The sequence below is a fragment of the Crotalus tigris genome, unplaced genomic scaffold (assembly GCF_016545835.1).
Source record: "Crotalus tigris isolate CLP2741 ecotype Arizona unplaced genomic scaffold, ASM1654583v1 scf7180000017568.12009008, whole genome shotgun sequence".
In the NCBI taxonomy this organism is placed as follows: domain Eukaryota; kingdom Metazoa; phylum Chordata; class Lepidosauria; order Squamata; family Viperidae; genus Crotalus; species Crotalus tigris.
Window position 1 is genome coordinate 11,990,330 of NW_024096478.1, and position 18,679 is coordinate 12,009,008.

The 18,679-nt window shown below is 40.7% G+C and overlaps 1 protein-coding gene across 1 annotated transcript; it reads right to left on the reverse strand.

The window, feature by feature from the left end:
• Nucleotides 1-643: 643 nt before the first annotated feature.
• LOC120312860 (flagellum-associated coiled-coil domain-containing protein 1-like) lies at nucleotides 644-16,803 on the reverse strand. The gene is made up of 7 exons (XM_039354159.1): nucleotides 16,756-16,803; nucleotides 15,149-15,248; nucleotides 13,726-13,829; nucleotides 12,522-12,584; nucleotides 8,077-8,166; nucleotides 6,344-6,453; nucleotides 644-1,469 (listed from the first exon to the last, which is right to left on the reverse strand). The coding sequence occupies exons 1-7, from the start codon at nucleotides 16,801-16,803 to the stop codon at nucleotides 1,397-1,399; spliced, it is 588 nt and encodes a 195-aa protein (XP_039210093.1). The 3' UTR covers nucleotides 644-1,396.
• Between the last annotated feature and the right edge of the window lie 1,876 nt (nucleotides 16,804-18,679).

Here is an 18,679-nt window from a genome sequence, read left to right on the forward strand (position 1 = left end):
AAAATGAAGATAACACTGCATATATCCTTTTTTACCTTTATTATAGGTGTGTGTGTGTGTGTGTGTGTGTGTGTGTGTGTGTGTATGTATGTGTATGTATATATATACACACACACACACACACATTAAAAATAAAAGTAAAAATATGACTCTTGGGAATATCCATACTATTAAAACAATGATCACCAAGAGAATGCTTTAAGAGAATAAAATTACATACACACACAGGTACAAAAAGGATATATGCAGTGTTATCTTCATTTTAGATGTCAAAAAGGTCTCTCTCTCCCTCCCTCTCTATCTGCCCTTGGTCTGCCACTCCTCTTCCCCCACTCTCTCTCTCCCTCTCTCTCTCTTTCTCTCTCTCTCTTTCTCCCCCCCCCCCTCCTATCTGCTGCTCACCTGGCAAGCTTCAAGCTGTTGTCCAACAAGGTCAGGGGTAGGCAACCTCGTCTCTTTTATGACTCATGGACTTCAACTGCCAGAATTCCTGAGTCAGCCTAGCTGGGCTAGCTAGCTCTCTCCTGCCCTTCCTGCTTCCTGCAGAGACGCAGCAAAGGGAGGAGCTCCGCCCAGAAAGCTTTTCAGCTCCGCGGAGAATACTGTAAGTGCACTCTCTTTTTTACACACACAAACACAGAGAGAGAGAGAGAAGCAGAGAAGCGCAATTGCCTCTCTCTGTCTCTGTCTCTCTCTGCAAAGGCAGAGGAGGCTGGGAGCCACAGGGGAAGGCTCAAAGAGCCGCATGCGGCTCCGGAGCCGCAGGTTGTCGACCTGTGAGCTATACAATCCCACGAACATTATGGGTTATGGAAGCACCAATAGTGCCTTTTGGCTTCAGATCTGAAGTGCTGTGTATCTCTAAAATTCAGCTCCTTTTTACTGATGATCATTTCAGTGTTTTAAGTACACTGTGCAACAGTTGCCAAACATAATGAGAACAGTTCTAGATAGATGGTTCTACGTCCCCAGATGGGCTTCCAAGGAAATACTGGAGCCAGTTCATAAAAACTTCAATGCAGAAGCTTGGGTCTCTGATATTTAAGGTTCTAACAAATAATATTTTAATTATAATTTGACAGCTTATGTTTTACTTTATGTCTAGTCATTTAGCTATGGACTTAAATCTACAGGATCAGGTTATGCCCTTTTTATATAATGTATATCATAACATGTCCACCATATGGCCAAGGAAACATTTATTCTATTTGTCAGCTAATGAGGGAAAAAAAATGGCACAAAACTATTGGGCAGTAACTGATAAAAATAAAATGAAAAACATAATGATACATATATGTAAGTAATCTTTAACACTTCTGGTCTTCCAGCTTCGGCCTGATGTTCTGAAGAAACAGCTTCACACAAGTCTCCATAAGCCAATTCTTCATGCGTAGCTCTAATCAAGCAATCCAAAAACACTACCTTTTTGGGCATTAAATATCTCTTCATTCTTCTCAATAAGCTTGTGTCTGAGGAGGGAAAAAGAGCAATGTTTTTTTTTCTGCCTTTGTACAGGGAGACTCCAGAAACCATAGTATACAAAATGTTGGAAACCATTTCCCTCAATCCCAGATCGTATTGAGGAGTGATACACACACCCAATTTCCCCCTCACATTGTGTGTCACTCATTGCACAATCAAGTGGTTTATAAGAAGCTGGTTGAAATTCTGTGCTAAAACAACTAGAACGGGTAGGCAACCCAAAACACTCAAAGAGCCACTTGGACCTGTTTCCCACTGAAAACAAAACACTGGGAGCCGCAAAACCCTTTTGATATCTAAAATGAAGATAGATGTCAAAAGGGTATCTCTCTCCCCCCTCCCTCTTTCCTCTCTCTCTCTCTCTCTCTACTTTCCCTCTCTTTCTTCTCTCTCTCTTTCTCCCTCTCCCTCTCCCTCTTTCTTTCTCTTTCCTCTCTTTCTTTTCCCTCTCTCTTTCCTCTCCCTTTCTCTTTCCTCTCTCTTTCCTTTCCCGCTCTCTCTCTTTCCTCTCTCTCTTTCCTCTCTCTGTCTTTCCCCCTCTCTTTCCTCTCACTCTCTCTTTCTCTCTCTCTCACTCTCTTTCCTCTCCCCTCAATATCTCTGGTTGCCCCTTTCAGTGACTCTGGGCGGCTTACAGTTCAAAAATGTATTACAATTAAAAACACTAAACACTTTTTAAAAGAGTAATGACAGGAAAACCAATAAAAACAACAGAAGCATCCAAATTAAGTGACCACGCTGGAATAACGCCCAGCTTCTTGTCCTAGGAACACGGGTGTGACCATTTCATGTGGTGGTTTGCTGATTAGACGCACAACAACAATGCCCACAATAATTGGGCCATGAGGCGCAACTTCCCCCAGGAGGCAGAAAAAATTTGGGCAAGCAGCGTTTTGGAGATCAGGCCGGGGCTCGGTCGGGACCTCGCAGGACGCAATTAGGGGCGGCTCCGTGGAGTCCCGGGTGCCTGACTCATGGAGGAAGCCGGCTGGGAGCCCACAATTAGCGGGCCTGCCAGGAGGCAGCTGACGTGGACACCTCTGCGGCAATCAGACGGCCCCTGAGCTCCCGCCGAGCTCCTCTGTTACTGCCCCTCTCTGCCCCTTAGTGCTGGATGGATTTGACCTGAAGAAGCTCGCAAGTCTTCTCCATTGGAAGCAAGGAGGGAGGACGGGTTGAGGGAAACAGGCCTTTTCTATCTGCACAAAACCAGCAATTGTAAATACTTTTCAAAAATGTAAAAAGAAAAATTACAAAAGAGCAAACGCCATGAAGATGTATATTCCCACACACACACACAAATATTCAAAATCTGAAATGTTTTGAAGACCAAAAAAAAAAAAAGAGGCCAGAGAGTCAAAGCAGAAGAGAAGCTAATTGTGTCAGATGTGCACTGAGATATCTATTTGCAGATTGACAAAAAAATAACAAGAACCTATTTATTGTCTATAATGTTTTATTACAAATCGTGGATATTATATTGCATCTGTACCTCTGCTGTGGTTTTGTGATGTGCAAATTTCAGCATGGGTTTCATTGAGGTTTTCAGTTGCTTTTCTATTGTTTCGGGGAGTTTTAAAAAAATTGTTTTGGATTTGTTTGGGGTTTTTTTTGGCAGGACACACCCACAGACCCAAGTTTGTATTAAAAAAAAAAATCTAGGAAAAAAATAGACAAGCTAATATACCCTTTCGCTGAAGAAGGGGGAAGGGAGGGGGGAAAGGGAACAAAGTTTTCTTAGTTCTCATTGGCCACCTGTAAGCCCAAATAAGTACAGTATTCCCTCCTCTGTGTGCGCCCCTTTATGCCAGTGCTGAGCTCAGGGTGTGTGCGTGCGCGTGTACGCAAATGTGCGACTGCCCGCTCCCCCCCCGCCCACCTTTTGTCCTCTCTATTCCCTCCTTTTCCTGTTTTGGAAACCTCTGTACAGCTTTGTGGATCGTGCAGAAAAGAAAACAAAGGGGGAAAAAACCACCCCATCCTGTGTTGTTCATTTGTGCATCTAAATATACCAGCCTTGGTAGTTGCTTGGAGACGAACACACTCAAATCCTCTGGATTGGCACCATCTAAGCCGCTGCTGCTTGCTCGATTCCTCTCCCTGGCCAAAAAAATCATCTTCATCCAGCCCCTGAGTCCCCCCACCACCACTCTTTTTTTTTTTCTTTTGCTGCTCCCTCTCCTGCACCCTAATTGGTCTTTTTGTGTATTTAGGAAGGAATTTTTAATAGACACTTTTTATTTATATTAAAAGAAACCTATATATTGAGTGACGAGGCTGCCTTGTGTGCTTCTGTTAGCTGTTTGGTTGGACGCTGTTTGGGGGATCTGGGGGGGGGAAAGGGGGAAGATGGCTTCATGGCGAAGGCTTCGCGGGGGCGCTGCTGATGGGGTGGGACAGGTGAGGCGGCTGCAGGGCTCACTTTTGGCTGCGCCTCACAACAGCTCCAGGGGAATCGAGCTCAGCTTCCCGGTACAGCATCCAGGAGGCCGACGCGGCTGAGTTCACACCATGACAGAAAACTAGCCAAGCGCCGCAAATGTGAATGCAGCCACGGCAGCAGCCTTTACACGTGGGGCGACTGAACACGAGGCCGATATTCGGGCTGCTTGCAAGGCAGCACCCCTGAAAAGCAGAGCCTCTCTTTTCCCCCTTCAAGGCTCCTGCTCCAAAGCCTCCGACCCCTCCATTCTAGCAAAGCGCTGCCTGCTTTCTTTTTTTCTCCTCCTTTCCCTCGGTCCCAACTCAGTTCAGCGGGATGGATGACATTTCTCCTGGCCCACGGTTCAAAGGCGTTTGGTGATTAGATGCACAACGACACCCACAGTAATTGGGCCACAAGGCGCAACTTCCCCCAGGAGGCTGAAAGAATTCGGGCAAGCGGCGTTTCGGAAATCAGGCCGGGGCTCTGTCGGGCTCTTGTGGGGTGCAATTAGGAGGTGGCTGACGTGGACACCACCGCGGCAGTCAGGTGCCCCCGAGCTCCCCACCAAGCTGGACGGGATTTCTGGCCAGCCAGCCAAATTGTGCAGGAGGGTGAGCTGGGCCAGGCTGGACGGCGGGAAAGGAGGAGTGCTGCGATTCGCATGGTCCCAGTCCAGAGGAGCATCCCCGCCCTGGTGGACGGAGGGCTGGGAAGGGGAAGCACCTTCCGATGCCCAGAAAGCAGCATATACTCTCCTGCTCTGGGCGTGGGAAAATGGGCGGAGGTTCCGGGAAGGCCAAGCGTGTGAGGGGACAGGAGGCAGCAGAAGGCACCTGGGGCACCACGGACCAGCCCGGGGAGACGTGATTGGCTCGGCTGCCCAGGGATCGGCCCGGGGACGGACCAGGGAGCGATGCCCCTGCCGGCTGCCGGCCCAGCCAGAACTGTCACCCCGCCCGGCTGGACAGGGAGCAGCCCGGGGACAGCCCAGGAAGTGATGCCCCAGCCGGGACTTCCGCCTGGTACAGGTAAACCGGAGGGCGCACCACCTGCCCCATGGCCACTTTGTGGCGGCACTCCGTGGACTTGGATCCCCCACCACCACTGATCCTCCATCTCTAGCTCTGCTGCTGCTTGGCCAACAGTTGCAGCAGCTGGGCATCGCAGAGGCTGCTCTCAGGGCTGCGGCTTGCGGGAGGGCTGGCCCAATCAGCAGAGGCTCCGGCGGGCCACTCCCAGCGAGATCCCAGGGCTTCCCCGTGCGGCTCCCCAGCCACATGCGCCTGGGATGGGGCCAGCCCAGGAAAGAGACTTCCTGGTTGCCCTTCTCCCAGGGGGCGGGGCACCCAGGCGCAGGGCCAATCAGGAGCCCAGTGAGGGGGCAAGTCCGCATGAGATAGAGGGGAGAGCGCAAGTGCCTCTCTCTCTCTCTCTCTCTCTTTGTCTCTTTCTGCAAATGGCGGAGGAGGATCCGGAGCCACAGGGGATGGCTCAAAGAGCTGCATGTAGCTCCGGAGCCGTGGGTTGCCGACCCATGAACTAGAAGTATCAAATGTTTTGTTAGGCGAAGTTATAACCATGTGTGGCAAGGGCACTCATGTACCAAAGCACACCTTGAATTGATTTATAAATTCAAATTGGGTTGTGGAAAAAGTCACTTTTTAGGCTTGATTCTGTACATTGAAGTTAAAGGCTCTTTTGTTTATTATCCAGCATGCCACATTTGAGTATGTCAGTATTTTGTTTTTTTAGTTGATGTGGTGACTCCACGATTAGATAAAAGTGCTTGGAAGATATAGGAACACTTGCATTTTGGAAGAAAAGTCTAAAAGCATAATTTTAGTGCAGTTCTTTCCAAGTTCTTATCTCAAAAGCAAATTCAATTGTCCTAGTGACACAGAATATTGCAGCTGGAATTTTAGCTATTAAATCAATGTATAATACAATTCTGTTATTACTGAATGTTACTACATGCAGTTCTAACAATAATTTTAAATGTTTATTTTAACAGCAAATATTTCCAAGGACAAGAAATTTAGACATTTGGCTTCCCAGTCATTAAGATTTTCTGAAATCTCTTCTTTCCTCCCTATGTCTTTGCCCTTGTCACCCCTAAACTAAAAAATCTTCCAGAAGGGTGAATTTGGCAAATAATCTCACCAAGCTAATAAGATGCAAGTATTCAGAATGAACACCTAATCTTGATAGGTATTCTCCATATACCGTCTCCTACCCACACAAAGCCAAATAATTTAATTCAAGTATATATAAATCACCTCACAGATAGGCAGTAGACAATTTTAATAAATAAATTGGAAATCTTATCATCTTAGCATGGTTTGTTTCACAAACCTCAGTGAATCTGCAAAGCTTAAAAAAACTTCTGTTTTTGTCCAAAGCTTACTGTTTTGGATTTTACAAGGTTTTTTCCCCCACCTCAAAATGTTGTTTTCTTCTGTCAAAGAAGCTATATTAATTCGATATTTCTCTTCAACAGCTACTAGTTTTTGTTGGAGAGTTTTCTCTGTCTCTGCCATTTTGGCTTTCTATAGTGGAGAAAACAAACTGGGTTTTGGAAAAGTGGGAAGTAACATACTGATTTCCTTATCATCAGCAAACTTCTATCATCAGTGAAATCTTCTCCTGCCATTATTTGGAAGACCATTGATATCTGAGCACTCTTTAAATTAGCATTGAACTAGAGAATTTTTATCTAAAATATTAAGTACCTTGTGGCCATTTCTTTTTAGAGGTAGTCATTTGCTTGGTCACTATACAAGAAAGGATGGAATTTTAACTGACTGTCCCCAAACTTGAACAGAATCACTAACTTAAAACTACCGCATCACTGCTGGTTGACCTTATCTTTGTTGATATTTAACAACCCAGATTTTAACTATTTTTATTTCCTAATGAGCTTTTCTTCCTTGTTTTTGGCTACAAATGATGGTGTCTGCAAATCTCACATTAATGTTCTGATCTCCAGTTTTAATTCCTGCAGTCATCTCTACTAATTCTGCCATTCTTGTATTCTCTGTATTCTTGTATTCTACAGTATGAATTCTCTTCTCCAGATTCAGTGCCAATATCTGTTCATTTAACAGTTCCTCAGAATAATAATCCGGTGTTTATTACATTGCACATTCTGGTATGATTACACAATCAACAATTTTGCTCTATTCAGTAAACAAAAGATGAATCTTACATTTTTTGCTCTTGCCATTGTCTTATTAATGCTATGCTTGTTAGCTATTCTCATGTCTTGCTCTCCCCATATGTTTTCCTCTCCTTCTTAAACAAAACTTTGCTTGCACAAAGAATTAATGCATTGACTCAATGATTTGCACAATCTCTTGCCTCTGCCTTGTTTGGGAGGACTGAGTGATAAGCAAGTAAGAGAGAGTTGCAGGAGTAAGGTTCCATGACAAGGGACTATAGCAGTGGGAGACAAAGAAAACCAGAGGCAATTGAAAGCAACTACAGCAACCATTAAATAGGCCACATTTCAGAATTCTCAGTTATGTAGTATTTAGCGGATGGCACATTAGCAGAGCAGAAAACCAGACTTTAAGTTTAAGTTTATTTCTGTTGGGCATGATAGGGAAAAGAGACAAAATGATTAATGCCCATTTCAAGAGCATCCGTGGAACAGTAGCTGAACTTGGGATCTGACTTTGCTGTTGCTGGACAACCACACATAGAGGTACACTTCACCAAAGGCCACAGGATTTATTGGAATAAAAAAGGATATACATTAAATATTGATGCAGATGAAAGCTGCCTCTTGCAGAGGTAAAGAAAAGCTCCTAGCATGCAAGCACGGCTGATTGGGCGATTATGCCTCTGGCCTTTGAGGAAGAGCATTCTAGGCAAAAGCTAGGAGACCTACCCATCCCCAAGGCAGCCGGAGGAACAAGGAGTTTGCTATCCTCCTCAAGAATAAAAAAAAAAAACCCCGGAACTGCAGAGTGACAATATTTGGATCCCAGTCACTGGGAAGGAGCCAATGTTACTGGGTACACAAAGATGTAGAATGATCCTATTCTGAGCTCTTTGGGGGATTATTAAAAGGAAAGACGGGCTATCTTTTTTAGAAAAAATAATCACCTACCACCAGCAACTAAAAAGTACCGTTAGATAAGTTTCAAAAGTCACATCACAGATCTCACCTCCTTCTGAAGTTCTATCTCTGTTTTGTGAAGAGATGAAGCAATAGCATGAAGAGTTTCGTTCTTCTCATTCAAGTCATTCTCCAATCTCTTTTATTGGATAAAAACATTTTTTAAAATAATTTCAAGCATTTGCATCACATTTGCATCACATTTCCACAGTTGTTCCATGAAAATGTGCAACTTTATTTTACAGTAAAATCAAGTACACTTACTAGAGTTAACTTTCCAGACAATATTGTGCATATCAGGGATTCAGGTTATATGGGGCCAACCAAATCAAACTTATAGGATAGAAAGCATTTATGCAGAAAACAGAGGAATATCTTGGTTAGAGCAATCTTATCTCAAATAGGAGTTGGCTGGACCTCCAGTTCCTTACTAATTTTTAATGGAATGTTTTATTTATTTGTTTGACTGAATGAATTCTACAGCTGCCTATCTCAACAGTTAATCATTACCTTTTCCCCCTCATGTTTACCAGTGCCTTGGGGAAGACCAACTACACACTTCCCCACATCTTAAGAGTTATGGCTTATTCCATTCCTCTGTTTTGTGTCATGAATACTTCTCCCTTCCAAATTGTCGTCTTCTACTACTCTTTATCACAGACAAGCTTTTCATTTGGATCTTGATACATCATCATTCATTTCTACAAGCTATTTGAGACAAACTGAAGCAATTTTTGTTAGTTTTTCAGAAGTCTTTCTCATGGACTTCTTATGTATCTAAATAGAAAATCAATTATATGCTAGCAATCGCATTTTAGCTCTTTTGCTCATGTTTAAAATACCTAAGAGTAGCTTTCTCGCTCTCCTTTACTTTTTTCTAACCCACCAATAAACCATTTCATGAAAGACCTAGCAAAGAAATTTGCTGGGCACTTTTTCTGACTGACAACTTTTATTGAAAGGCATAAGCTTTCATGAACTATAAGCTTTCACTTCATCAGAAGATGCACAGAGTGGCTCGGCCAATGCAAGATTTAAATTGGAGTGGGACGGAGAAGAAGTTAGGGTGGTTATATAGATATGGGTTAGATGTGAGACAGATTGCAAGTCCACTGCCTCCTCTGACCTGCAGCTTCTCCCTTTTTGTCTCTATTAAAGTCTGCAGTGAGTGGGCAAACCCATTCACTTACAAAGGCATGGCAAGCCCTTTGCTTTCCCACATTCATTTAGCTTCTGGAAAATTGAAGCTGATTCTCAAGCATGAACTAATATCTTCATCAAGGCACACATGCAAAGGCACGATTGGATAAGGAAGTCGAGTTTGGATTTCCACAGCTAAAACAAAATGTCCAAGTCTTAAGCAAAGGGGCTAAGAGAAAACCTAGACTTCTTCACCTCAGCCTCACCTTTGCTGTGAAAAAAAAAAAGGTTTGTCTTGAAACAAAATAAGACACTTATTGAAAGGTGCTGAATATGATCCAGACAGAAGCTTGAAAGTTGCAATTGCAGAAGTCAGTTAATCAGAACCAGGCAGCTGAAGAAGCAAACTGGGTAGAGAAATCCTTCCTCTTAGAGCAGCGGTTCTCAACCTGTGGGTCGCGACCCCATTTGGGGTCGAACGACCATTTCACGGGGGTCGCCAAACAATGCGATCCGCCATTTTTTTTGTCATGCACGGCGCGCCCTTATGACCGGGGTCGCCACAAAAAAAAGGTTGAGAACCACTGTCTTAGAGATAAAGTAGACTCTCTTGACCAGGATCTACATTCAGATAATTTTGCTTTAACATGCTAATCTACTATAGGGGGGGTCTAGCCTCATCTTAAAGCATAAAGCCATCTGGGTAACCTTGGGCCAGTCATTCACTCTCAGCCTTATGAAGGAGGCAGTGACAAACTATTTCCCAAAAACCTGCCAGGAAAATTGCAGGGACTTACCCAGGCAGTTGTTAGGAATCAATAAAAAACAAGCAAACAAAAACCTGCTGCATGTTCTTTGGTATTTTGAATGTGTCTAATTGTTTTTAAAAATGCCTTTGATTTTTGAATCAGATTTACTATTTTTATTGAAACCTCATCCTTGTAGGCTTCATTCCATCTTACGTTCTTTGCCCTTTGAATCCTGTCCATCTGGATCTGTGTCCAACCTGCACCTTGGATAACGTGGGAAACTCACGTGGAAGACACTGGATTTTCATCAGCCATAAATGCCTTATACTATCTCATTGAAATTGTTTGGATATTTGGCTACCCAAGCTAAAAGAACGTATTACTTTATATCTAATAAAACTGATTTGTAAATCACAAGACTGATGCTTTAAATGTCTCCCTCAAAAGGAGACAGGATTGCTGTTCTCTGACCAAAAGCCTCACGGTTATTATGCTAAAAAGATAGAGAATTAGTTTTCTGTTTCATTATTATAGTTATTATCACCATTGTTGTTATCACAGCCATTATTATTACGGTTACAGGTAAATTAAGCATGTCCCCTCTCTCAGATAAGCTTGGGTTAAACAAGGCTTCCCCCCCCCCCCTCCAGGAAGATTGGAATGGGCGGCAAGAAATTACTACAGTACAGTAACTCATAAGCAGAAGCTGCATCAGTTCTATGCAGCCAGACTGGCATTGGGGAGGGCCAAGAGGCACAGCTGAAAGGGGCCTCTCCCATATATCTCCACATCATGTTCTCATCTTTTCTACATCAAAGGAAATAGTCGCTTGTTCTTTGGATTTTCTGCATGCTCTCCTTCATCTAAAGTTTGTTGTGTTCCCCTCCAGCATTTCAGTGGCAAAGTTCAAGTAATGGTATAATTTAACCAAAAAACAGTGCCCCATTTCTGTTCACACACACAGCACAAGACTAACGGCAATATTGATTGCTTTCCTTAGAGAAATTCCCAACTAGAACTCTATTGGCAGCCAGATGAGCTCAGCCCAACCCCTCAATCAAACCTTATAGGTGGGACCAATCTTTAGATGATCCAACTTTTGGAAGAACTATCTTCTGTTTGATCATCTTAGGACAGCTAGATCTTCTCCATGTATATGAATTATAGAGATCATAATGAAGAGCTGCTTATCTCCCTGTAAATGGAGTTCAGGTGATAATCTGTTACTTCACAACATGTTATCCTCTTAGCCCCATTTGGTATCATGTGATCTCACTATTCCCTTCAAATCCACTATGATGGTCTTAGGAACTGAAGACGTTCTGTAGGAGCTTCACCTGTTGCTTGGTATGCATGGAGAGTGGGGATCCTGTAAAATAACTCTGTAAACTCTAGAAGGTTCAAAACTAGACTCGGCATAGATGCAGAAGCCTTGCTTGTGCAGGAATTCTCAGATGATCCCTTGAATTGCAGTGGCAGGGAATAAACCAATTCTTAATTTGTATATACTGTACTTACACTGAACTTAACATTTAATGGTCAAAAGAATGTATTGGCAAACTTGCCTATTTCCCATTAATGGAAATAGAAGAATTCTTTGAAGGCAAAGCTTCCATTGCAAAGAAGAAGAAGAAGAAGAAGAAGAAGAAGAAGAAGAAGAAGAAGAAGAAGAAGAAGAAGAAGAAGAAGAAGAAGAAGAAGAAGAAGAAGAAGAAGAAGAAGAAGAAGAAGAAGAAGAAGAAGAAGAAGAAGAAGAAGAAGAAGAAGAAGAAGAAGAAGAAGAAGAAGAAGAAGAAGAAGAAGAAGAAGAAGAAGAAGAAGAAGAAGAAGAAGAAGAAGAAGAAGAAGAAGAAGAAGAAGAAGAAGAAGAAGAAGAAGAAGAAGAAGCCAGTGAACACTGACCATATTTAAAGGGTGCCGAAGACAGAAAATTATTTATTTACTCAATTGATCATCTACCCCAAATGCCAAAGCAATTCTAGGTGATGAAACCAAAAGTTTAAAACAAAAAAGAAAAAGTACAAATGACATTCAACCACCATATCAGAGGAAGAAAATGCCAAAACACCAGGTGGTTAATATCTAATAGCCGTGTAGGGTTTCCATGGGCTTGCTAAAAAAACAGTCAACTTTTTAATTATTTTGCTTGGAGAGAGAAAGGAGATGAAATGGATTAAAGTATCCTGAAAAAAAGCTTAGCCAGCAGACTGAGCAAGAGCATTCTATTGCAGATTCCATTTATGGTTATAGCTATACATATCCAGTACATTATTGATATTTATATTCCAATTATACATTCCAATATATTCCAATATTAGAAATTCTCCTCTAACTTTGTTCTTCACAGATTTGCTTAATGGCTCAAAAGGCATTAATCCACTCAAAGATTGCTGGACCTAATCAAAATGCTAAAGCAAATATTAGTTTAATAAATTATTATTATTCCCACTAATAATTCTCCTTTGCCCCAACCTGCAGGTGGAATGTTGGGAAAGCTGCACCTAATATATATAAAGAGGAAGCCTACAATAAGCCACACTGCTGCTACTTATTAAATAGGTGCCTCAATTGCACTTATTATTTTTAAAAAAATCAATACACATGCCTTGATTTTGGCATTTAACATGTCTATATTTTCCAAGGCAGTTTGTTGCTGCTTCTGAAATTCCTGAAAAGAAAAAAGATAGGGAGTTAACAGAAAAATATACTTGAAAATGCACTTTCAATTCTTAATATTTTTGTGAGCTCCCAATGAAGTCTCAGGGTGCGTCTCCCCTTATGGAGCTCAATTCACACTCTGACTAGCTATGCCCTGGATGAGACTTGTATAACAATTCTGTGTGACAATAGGAAGAAAATAGGCTTACGAGTAAGTTTCCTTAAGTTTACATCTTACCGAAAACTTGCATTCAGATTGAAACTTGGAGGCTTATTCTCTGCTTCTAACTAATTTATGAAAAATGCTACTTCCCATGCATTAAAAAAATGCATCCATGTTTGCCTAACCAAGAACATTGGGCTTCATGGAAAGTTAACCAGCTTTTAACCACCATGCCTTTACATCTCTGGCTAAAGTTGCTTTACAATTGGGCTCATTAATGCCACAGGGTTACTCTTTCTCCATTACTGAAAGGAGAATGAAAAAAAGCAGTTTGAAATAACCCAATGAGATACTGCAGTACTGACCTTCCTTACTTGCAAGATGTCTGCCCAATCATAAAAATCATGCAATAAAGCCATTTTACAATATCAGTTCAAAATCCTTTATTGCTTCTGTTTGGAGTTGTTTGCTTCGTGAATTTATTTCTTTATTTAATTTCTATACCTGCCCATCTCAATCAATGACTCTAGGTGGCTTACGATCCCAAAACTATAAAAACAATAAAAACATCCAAAATAAATGTACACAGCAGCTAAGATAGTCAACCAGTTAAAAATAATGCCAGGAAATGGGGGCTTTAACACCTTCAGTATCCAAGCTTGGGAACAGAGTCATATTTTTAAAGCCTTATGAAAGGCCAAGAGCATTCTAATCTCCAAGAAATGAATGAATGAATAGATAAGATTTCTGATTAATTATTCCTGAAGAAATTGTGTTCCACTCAGAAGCAAGCTTTAATGGTTTGTGACTTTTGTTTAATTTTTTTTTTACTCTTTTAGTGCTAAACAAAAAATAGAGCAGTAAGTCAGGCTATTATAAGAATACAAGTTTATATGGCTGAGATTTGTAAGAAAAAGCTTTTAATTCAAGTTACAATAGCCTTCCGAAAAAAGCAAAGCAACTTTTAAAAAGTACAAAATGCACTTACTTCTCTTTCCTGTTCATAAACTCTTCCTAGCAAAAAACTGTTATTCTGAATAATCTTCTTCTGCTCCTCTAATTCCATCTCAAATCTCCTTGTTAAAGATTGCTCTGAGGAAAGAATAAAAGTTTTTTTTTCTTTTTTATATTTATTGTTATATTACAGAGAATAAAATACAAAACAGCATACATTCAACCCTAACAAATAGAAAAAGTGTTCAATTAAATTTAACATTTAACATCTAGGATCCATCCTGATTGGGCTTTGTTTTTTTAAAAAAATGTATTACTTAATTGTTTTGTTCCTGAGTCCTGGAAACTCTCATATGAATTTAGCATAATTTGATATAAATAGCTATGTATGCAGCACCTATATTACACATTTGCTAATACATTTTTCAAGACATCCCAAGCATTTCTGTACGCTGCTTCTATTGTCTGATAAAACTCCAATCATAAATACAATATGGCAAAATGCGGGTGCCTGCTCCTTGTTAGTAAAATAGTTTCTCTTGTCGCTTTTTGTTTCTTCCATTTGCTAATTTGTTTGCTTTCTTCTGCTTTTGACAACTGATTTTCTTCCTATTTGTTTAATATATTTATATTTACTTGAGTTATGTTCTATTTATTTACTTAGGCAATTAGCCTAGGATGATGCAGTGTGCCTGTTTCCCCACCTTGTTCAATTTTGTTCTCTATTTTACATGTTGGACTCCTCTTCCCCCATCCCTTGACACTACTCCTCATTCCAAAGTTGGTGAATTTGTTGTCTTAAAACTCTTAAGTCTTTATGCTTGGTTTCAGGATACGCTTACTAATTTTATAATTAGTTTTATATTTTTATAGTATTAATACTATTAATTATATAATTATAACTACTAATATTATAGTAACCATGGTGGCACAGTGGTTAGAATGCAGTATTGCAGATTAACTCTGCTGACTGCCAGGGTCAAGGCTGACGGTTGACTCAGCCTTCCATCCTTCTGAGGACAGTAAAATGAGATTGTTGGGGGTAATAGGCTGACTCTGTAAACCACTTAGAGAGGGCTGTAAAGCACTGTGAAGCAGCATATAAGTCTAATAATAATAGTAATATTAATAATAATAGTAATAATAGTAATAATAATAAAGTTGGAAGGGACCTTGGAAGTTATCAAGTCCAACCCCCTGCTCAGGCAGGAAACCCTATACCATTTCGGACAAGTCTAAGTGCTATTGCTGTTGTTATTATAACCTGGATTTGTTTAGATGATTTTATACTATATATTACTATATAATACATGTAAAATAAGCCAAAACATCTGCAGCATTTGGGTGTCCTTGCTTATTTTCCTGTGGACTTGTTATGGGATAATAATAAAAATGATAGAACAGAAAATAGTGCTTTGATCACAGTAGTGTAAGATTAGTGCATTCCCTTTACTTACTTTGTTGTAATAATGCCTTTTCTCGCTCAGTCCTCTCACTTTTTTTCCATTCGGCCTGCCTTCTCAGCCATTTTTCTTCCATTTCATCAGAAATGCTATCCTACCAAAACAAACAAGCAAACAAAACCACCAACCAGCTTGAAATGCATATAGGCAACAGTTCGGCCTATCGATGTATTAAAATCTGTCATTCACATCAAACAGGATATTGTGATCCAATTAAAAAAATATTTCAAAAGTCATCATGAGGTTATGGCTCCTTCAGTTGTGTGGATTAACCATAAACACATCTGTACACAGGAGGCTTTAAATTTGACTTATTTTCTCCTGTTTGAGACACCGCGTATATGACTTTATAAATCATGAACTCCATGGGATATTGAGAAGTCACAAAAGGCATGCAGGTTGGGAGGGGAGAATTATAAACTACAGGTAGTCCTCAACTTACAACCATAGTGACTGTTTGAAATTACAATGGCACTAGAAAGTGACATGATTATTTTTCACCCGACCATTGCTGCATCCCCATGGTCACGTGAACAGAATTCAGATGCTCGGCAACTGCTTCATATTTATGACAGTTGTAGTGTCCCAAGGTCATGTGATCACCTTTTACGACCTTCTGACAAGCAAAGTCAATGGGGACGCCAGATTCACTTTACAACTGGGTTACTAAATTAACAACTGAAATGATTCACTTAATAACTGTGGCTGGAAAAGTCATAAAATGGGGCTAAAACTCACTCACTTAGCAACATAAATTTTGGGCTCAATTGTGGTCATAAGTCAAGGACCTTCTGTACTGTCTTCTACAAAATATGAAGAATTCACCAGTTCTTGCTTGCACATTTGCATACTAAACTAGTAAAATTAAAAAAAACCCAAAATTTAACAATAGTCTTGTAGACAAAGGTTAAAAAAAGGAAAAAAAACCTATTTTTTTCAATAAAAATAAGTTTTCAGTAAGAAGAGAGTTTAATTTCTGCTTTCAAATAAGTTTTGAGAATAAAAATTACTCTGTATAATAACATGTTTTTGACTGTAGAGATAAGCAGGCAAGTAGGTAGATACTGTAGATAGTACATAGCTAAATAAAGGAGGAGGGAAGAGAGAGGTTAATCCCTGAATAATGCTTCAGCAACTCATTAACATTAAGGACAACTTGATGTTTATGGGATATTCATTAGGAATCGGGGATAATATTTTACAGTCTGGATAGCCTCCATATTTTTTTTCCACTTGAGATTCCACCAGGAGAAAAAATACATATCTGCCCAAATAGGTTCAGAAATGGAGAAGAAGCTATACCTCCACTGAGGTATCAGACAAGATAATTTGGGAAGTATGCCAAAAAATGCTTAAATGTATTTCAAAGTACATCAGACTCCCTCCTGTACTTTCCGCCATGCAATTTCTGGATGCTTTTCAAGGGTAGCCCCATGTGGGCTGCCTTTGCAATAGTCACTCATTGTGGGAAAGCCACAGCCAACTGGAGGCTGGTGCAAAAAGGTGTCTCTGTTCTATCTCCAAATTCTAAATATGCTCATAAATTCACAAGTTTGATAACCCTACTTCATCAATTCTTAGATGGCAGTTTAAATCTTTACCTGGTACATACGAAATGCATTCTTCAAGTATTTGTATTCCTTCTGCATTGCAGCTGATGGGAGAAAAAGGTGAAGGAATAATGCATTCCATGCATCCAAGCCGTAGCACTATAAACTACTGATTCAACCTTTTCTTCCATGTTTTTTTTGAATTTGAATTGTTTTAATTTTAGTGATGTGTTTTTCTGAGAAATTAATTCCAGAATCATCCTCAGTACTTTTTTTTTTTTAAATCCAGGGCCCACTTCTCAACACAGATAGGAGAGAATTAATGAAGCCAGGAGTGCTTCAACACAATGTTTTAATTGTCCCAGTCACTGATGACGTTTTTGCTAGGAGAATATTTCCTAATTGTTGCTCGGAGCTGTCTGTTCCAAAGTACTAGGAAGTGACTTGTCAGGGAAATATCTTTCCCCTCATCCTAATTAGGAATAAGAAAGTTGGATGCGGTTTGAGAGGCTGAGAAAGTTGTGGAGGGCGGATTTAGAGATTTGTAATGTCTTAAGCTATGATTGTTTTCCTGGAGATTCGAATAGAGAAGCCAGTAAAGTCTGCTCAGTCAGTCCATCTCCGAGCATCCTATTTGCTATCTTCCAGCATCTCAGAACTACACCAATTAAATTCAGTGACAAAACAATTCAAGTTTGGCAGTATAATTTTGAGTCAGGTTCTGGAGCTTGGGACAGGGGATTTTAAGATAGAAACTGATGTTTTGTCTCCCATGTGCCCTACTTTCTCTCACCCATTAACACCCCCCCCCCAATGCCAAAAATCAGGCTCTTTTGAGTTTGCGAGAAAAGACAGCAAGTTCCCTCCCAAAATCTCCAGCTTCCTTTCCCATCCTTAAACAACTTTCTCAAACACATCCATCCTTTTAAGACCATGGCATGCCTCCTTGTGTCCATCTGTCCTCATCAGTCTCTCTTGCTAGCTATAAACACTGGGGGGTGTTCAAGCTGGTGAGATTAACAAAGTTTCCTTTTGAAGGCAATTTTCCTAATTCTCAGCAAGGTTTGTTCAATTCTACATATTTCTAACTTGAACTGAGTTTGGCCTCTTGCTTTTACAGTCGAAAGGGCATTTCCCACCCTGAGGGAAGTTCCTCTAAAGCAGTGGTTCTTAACCTTTTTGAACGAATCGCCCCCTTGAGCCAATGAGAAAGTTGTCATCGCCCCCCCTCCCCCAACATAACCTCTCAGTCACAACATAGGAAATAATTCTTCAATTTATGCAAACCCTTGTTTTGTTTTCTTTAAAATTGTCATCAGGACATATGATGCAAATAATTTATTTCCAGTCTTTTCCCCATATCTCAACTGTGTGAAAAATTTTGGTGCCACCCGTCACTTTATTCCCAAACTTCATGATACACGTATTTCATTATTATCTTATTTATTCAAGACACTTAAATGTAATGACCACTGAAAACAAAACACTGGGAGCCGCAAAACCCTTTTGACATCTAAAATGAAGATAACACTGCATATATCCTTTTTTACCTTTATTATATATATATATATATATATATATATATATATATATATATATATATATATATATATCTTCAGTGTTATCTTCATTTTAGATGTCAAAAGGCTCTCTCTCTCTCCCTCCCCCTCCCTCCCTCTCTCTCTCTCTTTCTGCCCTTGCTCTGCCAGTCCTCTTCCCCACTCAGTGTGTGTGTGTGTGTGTGTATGTGTGCTTGTGAGAGAGAGAGAGGGAGAGAGAGAGGGAGAGAGAGAGGGAGAGAGAGAGGCACTTGCGCTTCCTCTCTCTCTCTTTCTCTTTCCCATCTCCCTCTCTCTCTCTCTCTTTCCTCTCCCTCCCTCCCCCTTCTTTCTCCAGGTGAGGAGAGAGAGAACGAAAGGCAGAGGGCGCCGAAGGGGCAGGGAGGGAGGGCAGGAGGCAGAAGAAGACCCCCTGT

What these genes read in the sequence shown, in the direction of transcription:
- LOC120312860 (XM_039354159.1), bottom strand. Translation starts at nt 16,803, where the DNA reads ATGCAGAAGGAATACAAATACTTGAAGAATGCATTTCGTATGTACCAG. An exon ending in TTTATGAACAGGAAAGAGAA is followed by an intron (nt 12,585 to 13,725) that starts GTAAGTGCATTT and finishes TTTTCTTTTCAG; the next exon opens with GAATTTCAGAAGCAGCAACA. An exon ending in TGTTAAATGCCAAAATCAAG is followed by an intron (nt 8,167 to 12,521) that starts GCATGTGTATTG and finishes ATCCAATAAAAG; the next exon opens with AGATTGGAGAATGACTTGAA.